The 16,182-nt window shown below is 36.6% G+C and overlaps 1 protein-coding gene across 1 annotated transcript in view; it reads right to left on the bottom strand.

Moving 5' to 3' along the window:
- ERGIC1 (endoplasmic reticulum-golgi intermediate compartment 1) overlaps window positions 1-16,182 on the bottom strand; it is a 64,272-nt gene that overhangs the window by 6,388 nt on the left and 41,702 nt on the right. The window contains exons 4-9 of the mRNA XM_039352152.1: window positions 13,020-13,114; window positions 9,848-9,972; window positions 6,231-6,335; window positions 3,216-3,276; window positions 1,743-1,843; window positions 483-605 (exon numbers count right to left, since the gene is read on the bottom strand). Coding sequence (XP_039208086.1) covers window positions 483-605; window positions 1,743-1,843; window positions 3,216-3,276; window positions 6,231-6,335; window positions 9,848-9,972; window positions 13,020-13,114 — 610 coding nt within the window. The remainder of the gene's footprint in view (window positions 1-482; window positions 606-1,742; window positions 1,844-3,215; window positions 3,277-6,230; window positions 6,336-9,847; window positions 9,973-13,019; window positions 13,115-16,182) is intronic.

Raw genomic sequence — 16,182 nt, forward strand, 5'->3', positions numbered from 1 at the left:
CAGGAAGATGTGGTATTGGGGAGAGGGAGGTGGAGGGGGAGGCAAAGAAAACATCAATGTGCAGATATTCCTTGAGAACAAATACAGATTAATTAAATATTACAATATTAGAATTCTAGCATTCTAGGGCAGGATTACAGTGTGTGATGAAAATAAAATCTTTGCATACTATGATGATGTTTGAAAATATAACTGTGGCAATACAAGTTTGAGAATCTTTTACAAAATGCTACATTAAATGTTACAACATTAAAATCAAATTTAAAAATCCACAATTTAACCCCTCCCCCTACACTCCCCACTCCATGTCTCAGCCTTTAGGCCAAAGCATCCAATACCTCCCCATTTTCCTATCTGAACCATTTTCTCTTTTCTGGATGCGTCTGGGAGAGCTCAGCATTTCAGCTCTTTTCTGACTTAAATCTCTAGCATATACATTCAGCTTATGAATCAGCAAGGACAAGAGGGTAACAGTTACTTACGGTCGTGATAAATCTGTACAAAGGCTGTCGTCTTTCTGTGTACTTCACTGTAATAGGGCTCAAATCATAGCGAAACCAAATGGCTGGAATAATGCGACCTGTGTGGCTATATGCTACGTATTCCTAAAAAAGGATGCATGGCAGAGAATAAATATATATATATATATATATATATATATATATATATATATATATATATATATATATATATATATATATATAACAGACACTTAAGAAGTCTGCATGCACCTACTCACTTTCCCCTTAAATACTGATAATCTGTAAGATGATTAATGGAATACAGATTTAGTTAACTTTAAAGAGCAGGCACTTCAAAATCATTTGGACTTAAACTAGTAATGATTTTATGATACTAATTTCACAGGGCCTACTCCACGTATGACTACATCTTGATCTAACTCAATTATGGATATTACAAAATTAACACCTCTTGTGCAGTAAAGTAGCAGTTACAACTTTCTGGGCTATGAGAGAAAATCAATGTTTTTAGATCCTGTGATTTTAAATTCCTGAAGTTCAAAAGGTCATAAACTTCTATTGAAGTGCATATTAAAAAGATCTTGAGAAACAATGAAAGCAATAGGAATAATAATTTAAAAGAATTCAGAACATAGCATTATGAAGTCATGTAGTAGGAAATCTGTGTAAAAGTAAATTCTTTTATATGAGATTAGCAGGGCTGAAGAGAACTATAGGAATGTTTAAGCAGGAGTTTTTGTAAAAGGAAGCAATACTCTGGACAGAGAAAAATATACCTAACGGATAGGAAGGATCTATCTCAAAATTCATTAATCCAGCCATGCTTCAATTATACAAGACAGTTACTCACAAAGCAGGAAGCAATGACTGGTCAATCAATTTATAGTTTATGGCAGTTTATCAAGTATATCTATCCTTTTTCCATGTTAATCTGCAAATAATATTTTTCATTGCATGGAGTTGAAAAATATATATTTGAATATTCATATCTAAGCACATCAATGGGCTTGGGTGTGTTTTTGAGCTGTAAATTGGGAACTTTAAAAAACAGAATTTTCCATTCCTATCAGATTGACCGACTGAAATACATTCCAATTAAATACTTCAACTTTACTTTTTAATTTTCTTTTTTCTAGTCTTCCAGGAGAGGGAGCTATTTGAATTGTTTAAACAAATACATATTGAAAGAGCAAATTTGGACACAAGACTGGAAAATAATATTAAATCAAGCCTTTTTAGAAAGGGATGTAATATCTTTACCTTATTGGCTACAGTATATTGGTATGAGTAGCGCTGTTTGCCACTCATGTCTTCATACACAGTAGGAACAATCTTCAGTATATAATCGTGAGAAGCAAGGGCTGTGTAAACAGAATATACCTCTTTTTTGAGAAACCAAAAAAACAACAGAAGTGCTGTTCTGGCGTATAAGTACTGGTCTTGAACCTGGATTAATCTGTTTTGAATTATTTCCAACTGAAAATAATACACACTTAATTGTCCTAATTTTTCCTTAATATACAAGAATATATCTAATCCTTTTTTTTTGTGCACTGCCAGATGCTTTTACACATTCAATAATTTTTCCAGTAAAACAAAAATCTAATTTGACCAGATATTGAAATATTATTCCGATTTGCAACTCTCAATCATTATATACATTAGAAAGTTTTCAATACTAACGTAATTTGGAGATAGTATATAATTTTCCATTCGTTCAGTCTGACCCATTTGAAATTCAAATCACTTTTTAAAAAAAGCATTACATTTATGTCATGGGTCATATTACTACCAATGAAGGGTAATCATATTTAAAGTTGAAGAAATCATCTGACTGTTTGAGAGGAAACTGGACAGATACATCATGGGGTTTTGAAACATAATCTCATTGCAAAGACAGAAATTCTGTAGGACAGGAACTAGTCTTTCAGTAACAGCTAAATGGAATAATGTAGTTCAGAATTACAGTTACCTTAAAGTAGTCTAATTTATTACCTCCTGTAAGTAAATACACAGGAAGGAAATGCCAAGCAGAAAGATGTTGGCAAGGATTAGACTCATTTCTTGATATACATGATTCTTAAAACTTTGCATCTCTTTGCACCAACTCTTTTTATCTTTGTTTCTTTCCTTCTAACATACATGGACATACATGGAAGTTTTGCAAAGGTAGATCTGTGCAAGACTGTAGTGGCAAAATATCAGAAGGAGTCTGACAGCATCTTTTCTGGTTAAGTAATTTTATTAAAAGGCATAAGCTTTTGTAAATTGCAGCTAACCTCTGAAGGTCAATCCCAACAAGTCTTCTGAAGTTGCTCTTAGAGACAAATTTATAGTATCTTCTTCAGGTGTCAGATATCTCTAAGAAGCCACAGTAACCAACAAACCCCTGGCTGCAGAACCCATCACTAATATAAAACACCAAGAGACCATTTTTTTCCCAACCTGGTTCTGTTCAGATGTACTCATGTATAATTCGCAACATGACCAAGTCACTAAGCTGGCTGAGAATTATGTACTGTCTTCAAATGTTTCTGAAGACTACTACACTGAAGAAAGCTGTTATAGATAATTGATCTGGGCCTCTTTTATAGCCAGAGTAATCAAGTCTGTCCATCCCAAATTTATTTCATTGCTTAAGACCACCAATGATACAAATTAGTTTTCTAAGGTTCTCCAATTATGAATTCTATACTAATACAAGATAAGTTGAACACCACAAATTGTACATACGGTTTGAACTGAGTCTGTCAGTTCCCCCTAGTGCATTGAATGCTCCATGAATGTTCGGGACCTGAAGAGACAAAGATCACAGAATATATTTTTGCATTAAGTATGTGTTTTTCTGCTCTCCAAAGACAAATAAAATAATCCTTAAACAGAGATTAGAAGAAGAGGAAGTGAAAGGGAAGAAACCTCTTCAATTTTCATACAGTTTTATATTGATGTCATCATTCCTCCTTACTCAGAAACAATTTTTTTTTAATTGTCAGAGATCTTATAAACGAAGTATCTTAAAGCAGTCGAAGCATCTCAACATATCTACAATACTTGGCATATATTAGCTAATTTTATAAAGTTAAATTCTGAGCATACAATGGTAAGTGAAGTATCAAAGAGTTTCACCATACTTCAATAAGATTTTTTTTAAATGAAAATGCTTAAAAAATATCAACTTTGATTAATTAAGGTTTCTAAGTCTTGTGCTTTACACAAAAGCAACAACTGACACAAGGATAACACTTATAAAAGGATGGTGCAGCTGGTTTTCTAAAGAGGCATTCAAATTATTAACACTCTAAAAGATTTGCCCTGCACCAAGTGGCACAGCATCTACTGAAAGATTATGCAGAAACATGACTGCAGCTCTGTTTTTGACAGAACTTCATTCATAGATGTGTCATCCGAACAGCTCATTGAGAAGCAGCATTTTTTTTTTAAAAAAAAAAAACAGAGCTAATGCCAAGTTATGAGCTCAGTGAATCCATTACACTACAAAGACAAAACACTTTCATGATCTGGACTGAAATATAAAACCAGTGAGAAGATTGATTTAGTTTCAAGTTTGAGGATACCAATTTTAAGGCAGTTTTCTTTTTTCGAGCCCGAGAACATTTCAAGAACACCAACTAGAAATGAAAAGACACAATGAAAATCCTTAACCTCGCAACACATGGACAGATTCAACCATAGTTTCATTGGAAAACTGTGAGCATCCTAGACCAAGCTAAATCCAAAAACACTAGGGAAATTCTGGAAGATTCAAACAAATCAACCATCAATAAACACATAGAGCTAAACCATATGTACACACCATTCATATTAGACAATAAAATCCAAGAAAGAAATGAAAAGACCAGTATAATATTCTCTGGCAGCCAACACCTATATAAACAGGGATTGATACTGACAAACAAAAAGAAAATCCTAATCGAGAAATGCAATGATAAAAGCTCACCTCCACCAATACTGATAGGGCAAGCTCCTGTATAAAAACAGAGCAAGCCCCACACACTCACAAGCAATGGTGATGTTACCTAGTCAGATAATGGAACATCTGCAAGCAAAAAACCAATTAAGAGAGCATCAAAGACTTCATCGTTGAACCTTGAGCAACATATATTAACTTCTTTTCATATTGGTCTATGTTGCACTGATCAGACTGCACCACTTTCAATACTGTGTCCAGTTCTGTCACCAATGACGTTGAGGAACTGGAAAACATGCAGAGGACAACAACAAAGATGCTAAGATTCTTGCAGGCTAAATACTACAAAGAGTTATTAAAGGAATTGGGTGTGCTTCATGTAAAGAGAAGGGTAGGTGAAGACATGCTAGCAGTTTTCCAATACATGAGGGAAGGTCACACAAAGAAGATTTATTCTATATAGCACCTAACAGTAAGACAAGAAACAAGGGATAGAAGAATTACAGACAGATATCCAAACTTGAAATAAGGAGGAATTTCCTCATTGTGAGAGGCACTAAGCAGTGGAACAGCCTGCCTCCTAAACTTAAGGATGTTTCATCACTGGAGGTTTTCTTGAAAAGATCAGACAGCCATTTGTCTGGGATGGTCTGAAGATTCCTGTCCTGAACAGGAGTAAACTAGAAAACTTCCATGATCCCCAGCAGTTTAGCTTTACTAGTGCATTACCATGTTTACTTCTCTTTCTGGACTTATCCTGATATAAGATCCCCAGTCCCACCTCTGTGTTGCAGATTGTGCAATGTTTCCCAACCTGTCATTCTCTAACTATGTTAGGAATGGAACTCCCAAAACTTTGGGAGTTGCACTCCAATCAGATTTGGAAGATGCTAGCTTGGGCTAGGCTGAGATAGAGCATAAGTGAAGATATGTCTTGTACTACACTTAGATATAATCACATACCAAATAAAAATACTCAATAACCTTTTTTTTATCTTGTAGCACACCCATCATTTATAGAGAAGACAAAGTGTTAATAATCCCTCAAGACTTCCATTAGTCATAACAAAGAGCACAAACTGTTGAGAACTATTATGGAAACTATGTGTGAGATAAAATATTCACAGTATCTGTCCAAATATATTGTTGCCACTGCATTCTTCCCCCCCCTCCCCCAAAGGTACAAAAAACTATAGCGAGTCACCACTGGCCAATGCAATTAAAGAACTCCCATAAATAAGCAATTCCTGGGGACCAAGAAGGATAGGAATCAATAACCAAACAAATAATTCCAAACTGGAGCTTTTATAGTTTAAAGAATAAACTTGACTTAATACTAGCAAGGCCTATTTTTAACAGGCTGCAAAATAACATTCAGAAAGCATCCTGTTACATAAGATTATGTTTTTCTCATTGAACTAACTTGTTTCGTTTCGTTTTCATTTCCGACCAATATTTCTTTTCAATTGTAAACATAGATCCCATAATTGCATTAGATATTCCTAGCAGTTGTTTCTAGTAGACAAAAGAGACATGCACAGATGAGTTCATTCTTACTGGCTGTGTTGCACAAGTTGGCAACTCCTTGCCATTTACAAACAAATGGATTTCCAACTATGTAGTATGCATACGTTGGTAAGCACCCATCTCATAGCTTGAAAGGAATTGACCATACATAGCCTTTTTTTCTGATGTATTCACTTGTCACAAGAGAAATAAATCAGCATATCAGATTGAATAGAAATGCCTTGCTTTTTGCTACATACAACTATTTAACAAGATGGACAACCTTCTTGAGAGCTGTAGTTCTCGGAACTCACCTGAAGTTTGTCGCCGAAGGACAATTTGTGGATGACATGTGTCATATCAGGATTCTGAGGCTGTGCAGTGGCACTATGTGTTGATATATGAAAATTCCCTGGAACCTAGAAGAAAGCAAAGTTCAGTTTCTGTTGTGCGTAAAATCATCAGCAATCAATGTCTGATGTGTAATTTAAAACTTCAAAACACTTATAACACCTGGAAGATGCAGGCTAAGCCATGCCTGGAAATGCCTGAAATAATTATACCAGTGATGGCGAACCTTTTAGAGACCAAGTGCCCAAAACCCACTTATTTATGGCAAAGTGCCAGGGCTGCATCAGGGGGAGGTGGCCCACTGGGTGGGTGTGGCTGCAGTGGTCACAGCAGACTGGGTGAGCGTGGCCAGGGCCATTCCCTCGCCATCTCCGGGGCATCCCTGGGGGGCCAACGCCGCTTGCTTGCTCACTTCCTGCCCTATCACTTCCAAATGTCACGTGCCATACATTCGCCACCACTGGCTTATACAATTAAGTCCCCCCTTTAAATGTTCATAATTAGAATTTAAGAACAAAAAACAAAACAAAACCCTGCACTGGATTCTTTTAGGTCTTGCAACTAGTCAACAAAGAAACTAGCTAATATGAAAGAACATTGTAAAGAAAATAACAATCATATTCTATCGAGAAAAATAGTTACATGGCAAAATGAGCAAGAGGGATTGCACACCATTTTTAGGCATATTCTAACCTGAATTAATAGGCAGTACAATTTCATAGCCTGTGGTGCAAACAGGAGGCAATGAGTTGGCTGTACATCTTGATTTTACCAACAACATGCTACACGCTCCTTTTGCTCCACCCTGTGGAGTCACAGGTGGCCTTATATGGCTGGATTATCTAATGCCACCACACCCGTCCTGAGAAGCAGGTCTGGTTTTTCATGGCTGCTAGCAAGTGAAACTTTGGCTCTACTCCCATCCTGAGAACTGAATATCCTCACTCTTTAACATCAGGATGTTTCGTCCCATCAGGGTGTCATTCTTTATTAGCTAAGAGGTCCTTGGAGTAGAAGGCAGCATTGTACTGCATTAGGCTACAGTTCTTTGCCTTGTGCCAGAGCATACAATGTTTTCATGAGAAAAGAGAAAAGGCAACATGCAGATTTGTTATGCTCTTCAGAAAGACAGAATCAACTCTAAAGCACTTTAAAATTCCACATTAACAATAATCCTATCACTGATGAACCAAAAACTGAATCTATCAATATAGCACTATTTCCTCTTTCTGTCATGCTCTTTGCCTCAGTAAATATTATATTCAATTTTCTTTCCTATATTCCTTGAGAATTTGGCCTGCTGCATTTAGTCAAAATAAATGTCTAGTTTAATGGATTAAAGATGTGTCCTACAATTCATTATACAATACCCTTTCTAAAGTATTTGTTTTAATGCATACAATTATAAAACTGCAGGAAGTATAAAAAATCTTTAAAAAATTTTTTTTATCTCTTTTCAGAAAGAACAAAGAATGTTTCTCCAGCAATGTCTGGTTGCATATGTACTTATGACAACAGAAAAACTGCAAGCTTTTTCTTCTAAATTGGTGATTTGTATGCACATCCCTGGGTAACAGTTCCAATTGTGACAGTGTGTCAGTAACAGGTTGTTGCTGCTGCTGCGATTTAAACTAGTCTTAAAACTAGTTTCATTTAATTATGAAATTATTATTATTATTATTATTATTATTATTATTATTATTATTATTATTATTATTATTATTATTATTAGAGTATGGGGTTGTTACAGTAGCTAGGAGACTACAATGCTATTGAAGATTTGGCTGCCTGTTTACCAGCTCTGTTAGGTACACACCTGCACGTTTCTTACAGTGCACCACAAGCTAGCTTCGCACTAGAAAGAAAGACAAGTGCCTCTTCCTGCAGTGTCATTCAAGCCCCACCTTCCCCAGAGCCACTTTGTAAATGGGCATCACAATCGGGAAGGTTCAGAATTGGCAGGAATCTGACTGCCTGTACGGAGCACCAACTCGTCTCCCCACTGAAGTGATACCTATTTATCTACTCGCATAGAACATGCTTTTGAACTGCAAGGTGGCAGTGCTAGGGCTCAAACTGACTATCGGCAGCAGAGACCATCTCCAGTGTCATAAAGCCACTGAGCCACCATGCCTCTCCTTATGAAATCATGTGTACATATTATAGAACCAAAAGTTGGAAGGAGCCATTCAGAACATCAGATCTAACCCTGCTTAATCCACGAATCCAAATTAAAGCATTCCAGTCTAACTTTTGCTTGAACACATCCAGTAAAGGGAACCCCACCTTACATAAGTAACTGGTTCTACCATCAAATTGCTCTTACTGTTAAATAGTCCTTTTTTTAATTAGTTTGTTGTTGATATTTATTATAACGTAAAACAAAAACAGAGACAAATATAATAAGGGAATAGGGGAAAGAAAGGGGAAAGGTGTGCAAGGTAAGAGGTAAAGAAAAACAAGGGGGTGACTTCCAACTTTTTTTTCAGTGCAGTAGGGTACAAAATACAATTACAACCTCAACTTTTTGCTTTATCTTTTTAGCGAGTACTAGCCATTCCTATAAAAACAAATTAATCTAATCATCAATACCTAAAATCAGAGTTTCATTTTTTTCCTGTTTACAGCATGAAGTCCAGAAGCAGTTTTCAAGTCTTAAATAGTTTTTTCCCCTTAAAATGCATTTGAAGTGTGCTTTCCTGTAACTTACATTTATGATGAACAGATCATGACTTTTTTCCCTGTAATTTTTCAGATGTTTGAATGGTATTACTTTATTTTTCTTCAGTCTTCTCTTTCTATGTCTAAACATTCATAATTCCTCCAATTTACTCTTCACTGATGAACTATATTTCCCTCATCTGACCTTATTCAGTTTGTCTGAATCTTGCAATGCCTAGACTTTAGACTGGAGGGTACCTAAAATAGGATCTGACTAATGCCCAATAAACTGGAACTACTACTGGCAGTGATTTTGGAAAGTATATTTCAAAGTGGAATACAAAAATGAAAAGTGATTGTTTAAGATCAGCATGGAAATGAATGGTGTTTATTAGCAAGTTATTTCAAAAATATAAGGATGGGATATTTTCTTGCTAAACACTCCAACTGTTGCTTGAAACAGCAGAATGGAAAGTGTATTTAACTGTAGATTGCTTTATCTCATCGAAACATTCCATGGAACAGAGACATAAAAACAATTTTTTTTAACAAGAGTCTGATTTCCAGGAACCAAAGCTATATGAAAACTGTCAACTAGGCACTTATTCAGGAAGAGGTTCCGATTTCATTATTTATTTCTGTAATACCTTCTTACTCTTATTATGATCAAGAAACAGTTGCACATACCTATGCCATTAAGGGGAAAACTTAACACCAAACCTGTTTCTTCTTCATAAATGACAAATTTTATATCTCATTCCTTTACAATATGAGGACCACTTTAAAACAGCTGTATGTCTTCCGCAGTGGTATATGAGCTAAATCATAGTTCTTGCAGCACATTGAACTCTCTAGACATACAAGCAGTTTCTTTTTCAAAGCTTTTCAACATTTCCCCTGTGGTTTCAGCTTTACTTGCCTTGTTGATGCTGAAATGACCCTCAAATCTGCATCCATCTCCATTATTCAGAGGAATTTTCATTGAGTTATCAATATGGCCAACTTCATGTCTTCCCATTTCATCTTGAATATCCAATCCAATCACTACAGGTCAAAGACCAGAATCAAAAAGAGGAAGAGAGAATGTATTGTAAATGACTTCACAAAGATATCCACTGTTTCCCCCATTTTTATATGAAAGTGAAACTAGATAGAAAAATAATCATCATTAAATATTTAATTTCCCCCTAGTTTTATGAACTCATAGAATTTAGTATTCTGATTACTACTATCAGAAGTACTCAGTGAGTCAGTGCTAGAATGCCACTATCAACTCTTCTTTAGTAAGCTATGCCAAGCTTCTAGTATTTGATATGGCTCAATAGTGCTCCCCAAAGCATCTGATCAATTAACCCAGGGGTAGGCAACCCAAAACACTTAAAGAGCCACTTGGACCCATTTCCCACCAAAAACAAAACACTGGGAGCCGCAAAACCATTTTGATATCTAAAATGAAGATAACACTGCATATATCCTTTTTTACCTTTATTATAGGTGTGTGTGTGCTTGTGTGTTTGTGTGTGTGTGTGTGTGTGTGTGTGTGTGTGTGTGTGTGTGTGTATATGTATATGTATGTATGTATACACACACACACACACACACACACACACACGGGTAAAAAAGGATATATGCAGTGTTATCTTCATTTTAGATGTCAAAAGGGTCTCTCTCTCTCTCCCTCTCTATCTGCCCTTGGTCTGCCACTCCTCTTCCCCCTCTCTCTTTCTTTCTCTCTCTCTCTTTCCTCTCTCTCTCTCTCTCCCTCTCTCTCTCTCTTTCTCTCTCTCTCTTTCTCCCCCCCTCTCTTATCTGCTGCTCACCTGACAAGCTTCAGGCTGTTGTCCAACAAGATCAGGGGTAGGCAACCTCATCTCTTTTATGACTCATGGACTTCAACTCCCAGAATTCCTGAGTCAGCCTAGCTGGGCTAGCTAGCTCTCTCCTGCCTTTCCTGCTTCCTGCAGAGACGCAGCAAAGGGAGGAGCTCCGCCCAGTAAGCTTTTCAGCTCCTCGGAGAATACTGTGAGTGCACTCTCTTTTACACACACACACACACACACACACACACACACAGAGAGAGAGAGAGAGAGAGAGAGAGAGAGAGAAGCAGGGAAGCGCAATTCCTCTCTCTGTCTCTGTCTCTCTCTGCAAAGGCAGAGGAGGCTGGGAGCCGCAGGGGAAGGCTCAAAGAGCCGCATGCGGCTCCGGAGCCGCAGGTTGCCGACCTGTGAGTTAACCCATTCACAGAGAGCTGAATAAATGGAATATAGCTTGTACTTCCTCCAAAGCCTTTCTAATATAATTTTTTATTGTTTGTAATCTTTTTTAAATTGTTTTTGTTGTGTTTTGGGTTTTTTTTTGCTGTATTCCTTTTTGGTTTTTAGCTTTGTCATTAAGACTCATGTATAATTGTCTTGCTAGTACATTATGGGAGGAAAAGACAACTAAAATTTGGCTGTTCAGAGAATGAGTTAATAGAATACGCTATATATCATCTCTGCCATTAGAAAACAATCTTCTTATTTTCAAGCTTAGGGACACCTAAGGCATCCACCTGATTATCTTGACTGAATCTTCTTCTGTTGCTTGCCATATTTCAGAGGCTATTCCATCAGTTCCTGTAGCCTTCTAATTTGGTAATGGCCAGAGTGCTGAACTAACTTGATCCACTCGTACCAGAGGTCCTTGAAAGTAAATAGTATCTTCTAAGGAATCTTGGATATGGACATCTCTACTGTATAGTGTTTTACTAGACTCCTTCCATTTTACTTTGATTTCCTTTGAATTGGTTACATCTACTGGCACTCTTTACCATACTAATTTGAGATTGGAATTTTCTGGGTACAGAGATTTTTTTATAAGACTTTCCTTGTTTTTCCATTACAGCTTCCACATCCAATGCCTTTATAGATGTTATTGTAATACTGCTTCTTGTCTTTTTTAATAGCTCTCTAGTTAAGTTCCATTCTGAGGTTTTGGTCTTTCTTGACTTTGGCTTCCCTTCTTGGCAATTTCCATGATTACCTTTGACATCCAATTTGCTTTCTGTATTTTTGGCAGTCTCCTTTCATTCATCTTTAACAACCTCTTTTAAGTTTATTCCATAATTCCTGCGGTTCTCCTTGAACATAGTGGATATATGTTCAAGAACATGCCTCTCTCCCATTACACTATTGATAATAAAGCTAAAAAAGATGATATATAAGATTCTCCTGTGAAGCTCTCCATCAGAGGAAGCAACATATGAACCAGTAGACTGCATTAAAAATAAGACATTTTTTTAAAAAAAATCACATCTAGTATCATACATAGCAGTATAGCTTGCCCCTCCTATAATTTTAATTCCATTAACATCTGAAAATGATTACTGTATCCTACTCAGTCATTTCGGGAATAGTTCAAATAAAAAAGGAGCTTATGCCCAAGAGATTTATGTGAGAAATGTGTATTAATTGCTAAGATCCCCAGAAGCTGTGATACTTTAATACCTGATATAAATGATGCTTGTTTTCCCTTTCTATTTCCCTAGTAACTAATTGCCTTCCAAAAATTTAAGATGCACTTAGGAGGCCAGTCAACAAGCACAGCAATTGCCATCAGATCTATTCACTTCAGTGAACTTTGTGTTCTTCTCTCACAACAGAAGAGAGAAATCCAATGACATATGAGCTGGTGGTACAAATTCTACTTAGAAAATCCAGACTCTCGCATCATTTGTAAAAATAGTTACAACAGCCTTACAGTCATTTTGAAACCATTGTTTTTCATAAAAGCTCTTTGCCTAGTACTGAAAACATGAGATTATATGCCAAATTGGCTCCTCATGCCCTTTTTAAGAAAAGAGTGTTCAGTAAATATTTCTCTTTTCTGTTAAGTGCCCTGTCATTTGTTACAGTGACAAGTACACTATTATCTAAATAAATATTTAGCAACACCAGAAAAGTCATTCATAAAAGAATATAATTCTACATAAAAAGTATTTTTTTCCAAGAAAAGAACAAGTATTACTCATAGGAATCTGAATGTGAAATATGAAACTAACATAGTTCTGCGATCACAACTGTAAACTTAGCTGAATAAGGAAAACTCACATTCACAGTGTAGGCTTGGCAAGCTGATGTTCAAATTTACTTCTATTTTGCCTCCACTGTCTTTGTCTGGATCATCCACATAGAGTTCATTTACACTGCAAGGGAGAAGAAAATAGGTGGTATCATTTTTAGGAGATATTAAAACAAGCCTTTATTTTAATGAAATGTGCCAAAGACATTAGTATCAAAAGAGAAATAAACTTTACTGTAGGACTGAGCTATACTGGTTCAGAAAAATAATTATACCACTCTTCAAAATACTCATGCTGTCTCTTTAGAACATGCAGAATGCAGAACAACTGATCTAACAATAATTTCAAAGGAAACATACTTAGGTTGAGAGAAAAGATGCACTTTTTTATGTGATTGTGCTAACTCTATTAAGTAACATGAAAGATTCCTAACGGCACAAATAAAAGTAGGTTCTAATCAGTTAAATAATAAGTACAGTGTGTACCTTCTCAATAAAAAATAAAATATACTCACAATGAATAGAAATCAGATTCAAGCTTAGACATGTTCATAATTGGGGAAGTTGATTCTCTTTTTTGGCTCCCAATTAACAAAACTATTCAAAATAGCAGTTTTTATATTAGATGACCAAATGTGAACAATTTGCTTCCAGGCCAATTTCATTCATTTAGGCTAAGTAAGTCAATTTTAAACAGATCTTCATTATTCAATTTTACAAATAAAAGGACATTATTTAAAAGTTGAAATGTGGCACAATTAATATTTTTTTCAAAGAAGGTCCATTTCAGCGTTTCTCAGCCTCAGCAACTTTAAGATGTGTGGACTTCAACTCCCAGAATTCCTCAGCCAGCAGACTACTTAAAGTTCTTTTTAAGTTCCTCAGGTTGAGAAAGACCCTTCTATGCACTTGATGTATGTGAATGGAATGGAGTAAAGAAACAGCTCGGTCCTGCCTGCCTCAAACTTATGATTTCCAGTTATGTTCAGGCAGGGGAACTGGAAGTGGACTCAACCTATTCCCTTATGTTCATGTTCTCATACATGTTACATCATTAATGTTTGTTCTCATAAGTCCAAGGATTAAGTAATATGCAGATGTTTCTTCTTAGCAAAAAAAAGGACACAAATATGCAAGTGCTCTAGGATTAAGTAATATGCAGACATTTCCTTAGCAAAAAGTAGGTCACAGATATGCAAAGCTTCTGATTAATGAACTATATTTTTTAATTTTTTAATTTACTACTCGATAAGATAGAAAAATGTGGGTTAGACAGCAACACCACCAGATGGATTCGTAGCTGGCTGACCGGCTGTACTCAGCGTGTGGTCCTCAATGGAACTGCATCTACATGGAGGGAAATGTGTAGTGGGGTGCCCTAGGGCTCTGTTCTAGGCCCAGTGCTCTTCAACATCTTCATTAATGATTTGGATGAGGGGATAGATGGGAAACTCATCAAATTTGCGGATGACACCAAGCTGGCAGGAATAGCCAACACTCCAGAAGACAGGCTTAAGATACAGGAGGACCTGGACAGACTTGAACACTGGGCGCTATCTAACAAAATGAAATTCAACGGTGAAAAAAGTAAGGTTCTACATTTAGGCAAGAAAAACCAAATGTTACAGGTATAGTATAGGGGGTACCTTGCTCAATAGTAGTAACTGTGAGAGGGATCTCGGAGTCCTAGTGGACAATCACTTAAATATGAGCCAGCAGTGTGCTGCAGCTGCCAAAAAAGCCAACACAGTGCTGGGCTGCATTAACAGAGGGATAGAATCAAGATCACGTGAAGTATTAATAACACTTTACAATGCCTTGGTAAGGCCACACTTGGAATACTGCATCCAGTTTTGGTCACCACGATGTAAAAAAGATGTTGAGACTCTAGAAAGAGTACAGAGAAGAGCAACAAAGATGATTAGGGGACTGGAGGCTAAAACATATAAGGAACGGTTGCTGGAATTGGGTATGTCTAGTTTAACAAAGAGAAGGACGAGGAGGGACATGATAGCAGTGTTCCAATATCTCAGGGGCTGCCACAAAGAAGAGGGAGTCAAGCTATTCTCCAAGGCGCCTGAAGGCAGGACGAGAAGCAATGAATGGAAACTGATCAAGGAGAGAAGCAACTTAGAACTAAGGAGAAACTTCCTGACAGTTAGAACAATTAACCAATGGAACAACCTGCCTCCAGAAGCGGTGAATGCTCCAACATTGGAAGTTTTTAAGAAGAGACTGGACAGCCATTTGTCTGAAATGGTGTAGGGTTCCTGCCTGAGCAGGGGGTTGAACTCGATGACCTCCAAGGTCCCTTCCAACTTTATTATTATTATTATAAAATACAAATTTACTTTAACAATAGCAAGAAGCAAGTGATACGCTTCTCACATAATCCTATAAATGACTAATAATATACCTAATATCATTATATAAAGGAGAACACTGAAGGTTAACCAAAGTCTGTATTAGCACATTAAATTAAAACAGAATGGCCGCACTCTTATTATTAATAGAATAACAGAGTTGGAAAGGACCTTAGGTCTAACATCCTGCTCAAACAGGAGACCCTATATCAGTGATGGCGAACCTTTTAGAGACCGAGTGCCCCAAAACTGCTGCGCCTGCCGCCCCGCCCCCCACCTGGGTGGAGTTTTCTATTAGTATAGTTACTTACACCCAATAAAAGGAGGAATCATCAGATATTATTTGACTTAATCCAATGTGTGAATGTTTTGCTTAAAAAGAACATTATGCTTAGCATAAAGAACATTATGCTTAGCATAAAGGATAACTAATCAGCGCATGTCAAGAAGTTTAGTTCTCATTCAATTCATTCAAGTCACACCTCTTTCTCAGCAATTAATTCCTGAGCTCATTCTGCAAGTGCTTGCCTTCCCTTCATTCTTTTTTCACTTCTAACAGTTTTGCATTTTCCTTTCTTTTCAGATTCTTGGTAGAAAGATATAGCATGATTTTTCAACATTATCAGGAAAATATTTTACTGGAGCAAGTGAGCTCAAGATAGACCACATGAAAGCAAGTATATAATGGAACAGAACACAGGTTCTGTGTTCAGAAAAACGTGTAATGTTCAGATGCTAAGATTACATGGATAACCTTTAGTTTTTGGATGGTACATTCCAGATGGAGCAACACATTGTACGCTATTCCTGAAAGACAGTAAAGTGTCAG

Source organism: Crotalus tigris, unplaced genomic scaffold, assembly GCF_016545835.1.
Source record: "Crotalus tigris isolate CLP2741 ecotype Arizona unplaced genomic scaffold, ASM1654583v1 scf7180000017568.12009008, whole genome shotgun sequence".
Lineage (NCBI taxonomy): Eukaryota > Metazoa > Chordata > Lepidosauria > Squamata > Viperidae > Crotalus > Crotalus tigris.